The following is a 3,272-nucleotide window of genomic DNA, read 5'->3' on the forward strand; positions in this document are numbered from 1 at the left end:
CTTGCTGCTGCCCGGCGAGCTGGCCAAGCACGCCGTGTCCGAGGGCACCAAGGCTGTCACCAAGTACACCAGCTCTAAATAAGCTGCTTCTGCATCTTGTTTCCGATATTGTCGACCCAAAGGCTCTTTTAAGAGCCACCCACCTTTTCAGTAAAAGAGCTGATGCTGTGGCGAATCCTTACCTCTCCCGCTTTATTTTTCTTACTTGTTTTAGGGGGCGAGGGGGAGGGGCGGGAGACAAACGTGTAGGTTACGGTGTAAAAGTACCGTGAGTTTAAAGGAAAGCAGGATGTGCTTTGTTTGCGCTATGCGGATGTGTCCTGCATCTGCTTCAACGGACCCGAGGATGTTCATAATTCGCTTAAAAAGCCGTGGGAGCCCGCTTTTGGTGTATGTACAGTTCGGGGGTGGCCGACTAGACAATTACTAAATGCTGTCGGTGGTCTCAAAACCGCCGAAACAAAATGTTCTCCTGACCGGTGGGACGTGCCCTTTCCCTGCTGAGCTACGCTAAGGGACGATGGTGGGAATCGGGGGCATTAAAGCACAGGCGCTTCCAAACCACCCTGGGCTCTTGTTCTTTTCATTTTTTGAGCAGAAGGCTCCGAAGTGGATGCCCGCTCCCCTCCCCCGCAATGTGCGTTCTCGCGGACGACCGAGGGAAGCAAAGAGGAGCGCGTTCTCGCCCCCGACCTGCGCAGTCCCCGCACAGGGGCCGCCTTGGTGGCCAGCTGCTTGCGGGGCGCCTTGCCGCCCGTCGACTTACGCGCCGTCTGCTTCGTGCGCGCCATCTCAATGCCCTCCGCACCCTGCAGTAACAAACCTTACGCGGGCTTAGGAGAGCGCTCCCCACCTCGTTTTTATATCCGAGCGCTGCCCGTTGATTGGCTGATGGAATCGGCCGAGCTCAGAGGGATGGTTTGAAAATCCGCGTTAACCCCCTCTATGCTGAGCCCTGCTCCTATTTTGCTAACCCACAACTGCCTTTTCTCTTGGCCTTCCCTTCCTTCCGAGCCGGCGTTTCTGCTTTTTAACCGCTTGCCTTAAATAACTAAATGACTTTGCTACTTCAGGTGGGGTAAAATAGAACACTATTTTCCGGGAATTACGGATTCAATACCATGTTTTTAAACAGATTTGCTTACTGAGATCTTATTGTCTATATAAGTGGTCGCTTTTATTTTGTAATCCCGTATTTTTATGGACCTATTTATCGAGGAATCGGGTGCTTTATATGCAATCTGAAACCAAAACTCACGTGGTGGGTTTTTTTTTTTTTCAGCTTGGGCTTTTCGTATCTTTGTTTGTTTGTTTGATTGTGACTTTTTGTTTTGTTTAGTGTGGGGGTTGGGGGGTTGTGGTTCTTTTTAGTTAAGGTAATATAGGTAATTGCATTGTTTGAGATGCAGAGCCGCAAATACGATTCGGATTCCGAAACAACTTCGGGAAAAAAGAAATATTGGAAATAAACACGATAAAAAAAGGACATTGACAGATGTTGACATTTTCCTAATTGAAATGAAACAACGGCCGTGTCCGTTTGGGAAGCCGGAGGTTCGGAGCTCCTTCAGCTGTTACCCAATGAAATTCTCCGCTCTTTTGACCAATCAGCGGCGAGGAGGCGGGGCCGCCGGGCAGGATAAAAGGGGCTCGCGGGGACACAGTGCTGCTGTTTTGGGCTGGTTGCTGCAGAGAGGTGCTATGGCGCGCACGAAGCAGACGGCGCGTAAGTCGACGGGCGGCAAGGCGCCCCGCAAGCAGCTGGCCACCAAGGCGGCCCGCAAGAGCGCGCCGGCCACGGGCGGCGTCAAGAAGCCGCACCGCTACCGGCCCGGCACGGTGGCGCTGCGCGAGATCCGGCGCTACCAGAAGTCCACGGAGCTGCTGATCCGCAAGCTGCCCTTCCAGCGCCTGGTGCGCGAGATCGCGCAGGACTTCAAGACCGACCTGCGCTTCCAGAGCTCGGCCGTGATGGCGCTGCAGGAGGCCAGCGAGGCCTACCTGGTGGGGCTCTTCGAGGACACCAACCTGTGCGCCATCCACGCCAAGCGCGTCACCATCATGCCCAAGGACATCCAGCTGGCCCGCCGCATCCGCGGCGAGCGCGCTTAAGTTTCCTGCCGCAGCCCACGTAGACCCAAAGGCTCTTTTAAGAGCCACTACGTGATCAATTGAAAGAGCTGTTGCACTGCCTTAAGATGAGTATCATTTAATGTGATGTGGTGAGGGAGTGACAAGAGATACAAGGTGAGTTAATTAATAAAGTAGGCTCTATTACGTGTAAGAACTGTTAGATCGTTTATTGTAAACATATACTGGATTTTTCTTTATATATCAAAGGTGCGGCCGCTCCAGACTCACCGTTTTTTGGCATTACTTAGTTTTAGTCTGCTTTCGTGTTATAAATGTACTGTGGTGTTGGCTTTTCGCATGGTACATAATTATTATGACTGAATTGCAATGTTGGCTTTTTGCATGTTCCTTAATGTTAGAAAAACTTCATCTAGGTTCTGTAATGTAATACGTGATATAGAATGTTTATTGTTTATGTAGTTAATTTAAAAAGGATAAATAGAAAAAGTCTTCACATTCCTGGAGTATCTTATCACAGAAGAAAAATCAGAAACCAGAGAAGAATTTATGGAGGAGGCAGAGACGGAATGGAGCCAAGGAGGAAGATGTGGGTGACGGGATGATACACAGAAACTCCAAACATTTATGAATCATGCATGATTGTGACGAATATGCACTAAGAGATGTACTTTTAAAGACAATCTTTTGGATATAGAGGTGTGCCTTTCGATCTCTGCCAAAGCACCAGGCCGTCCTACCGGTTTTGCTGTTGTCTCCTAATTGTCCCTTTTATTAAACATCTCTTAAAATTTTAAAGTGAATCTCATTTTTCACACTTCCTAAGCATTAATAAATGCTACTATGCCTTTTAAAACAAGTTTTAATGTAATGACGTTCCAGAGCAACGCTACAGCTTAGCGTGCAGCATATAATGGGGTCTAAGAGTCTCTGAGTCTACGTTAAAAGCTCCTTCTGCAAATCAGGAGATGTGTCTACCGAACTCAATGCTTCTATAGATAAACACGCCTTGGTGGTCTCTCCCATCCAATAACAACACATTCATTCCACAACAGCGCTTCAGGTCTTTTAACTGTGGTTGTAGTGGCTCTTAAAAGAGCCTTTGGGTTTCTATGGCTTGCCTCTGTGCTTGGCCGGCAAAACGCTACAGCAAGAGACTTATGCACGCTCGCCGCGGATGC

General features: G+C 49.1%; 1 protein-coding gene across 2 annotated transcripts in view; it reads left to right on the top strand.

The window, feature by feature from the left end:
• Positions 1 to 1,664: 1,664 nt before the first annotated feature.
• The window catches only part of LOC103618143 (histone H3), a 20,998-nt gene continuing 19,390 nt past the window's right edge, over positions 1,665 to 3,272 (top strand). Inside the window, exon 1 of one of the 2 annotated variants that reach the window (XM_017737804.1) lies at positions 1,665 to 1,746. In XM_017737804.1, the coding sequence (XP_017593293.1) occupies positions 1,702 to 1,746 (45 nt within the window). In that variant the 5' untranslated portion in view covers positions 1,665 to 1,701. Of the gene's footprint in view, positions 2,163 to 3,272 lie in introns of those variants that run through there. The other variant, XM_008636508.2, reaches the window with a different exon arrangement.

The sequence above is a fragment of the Corvus brachyrhynchos genome, unplaced genomic scaffold, assembly GCF_000691975.1.
Source record: "Corvus brachyrhynchos isolate BGI_N302 unplaced genomic scaffold, ASM69197v1 scaffold56, whole genome shotgun sequence".
In the NCBI taxonomy this organism is placed as follows: domain Eukaryota; kingdom Metazoa; phylum Chordata; class Aves; order Passeriformes; family Corvidae; genus Corvus; species Corvus brachyrhynchos.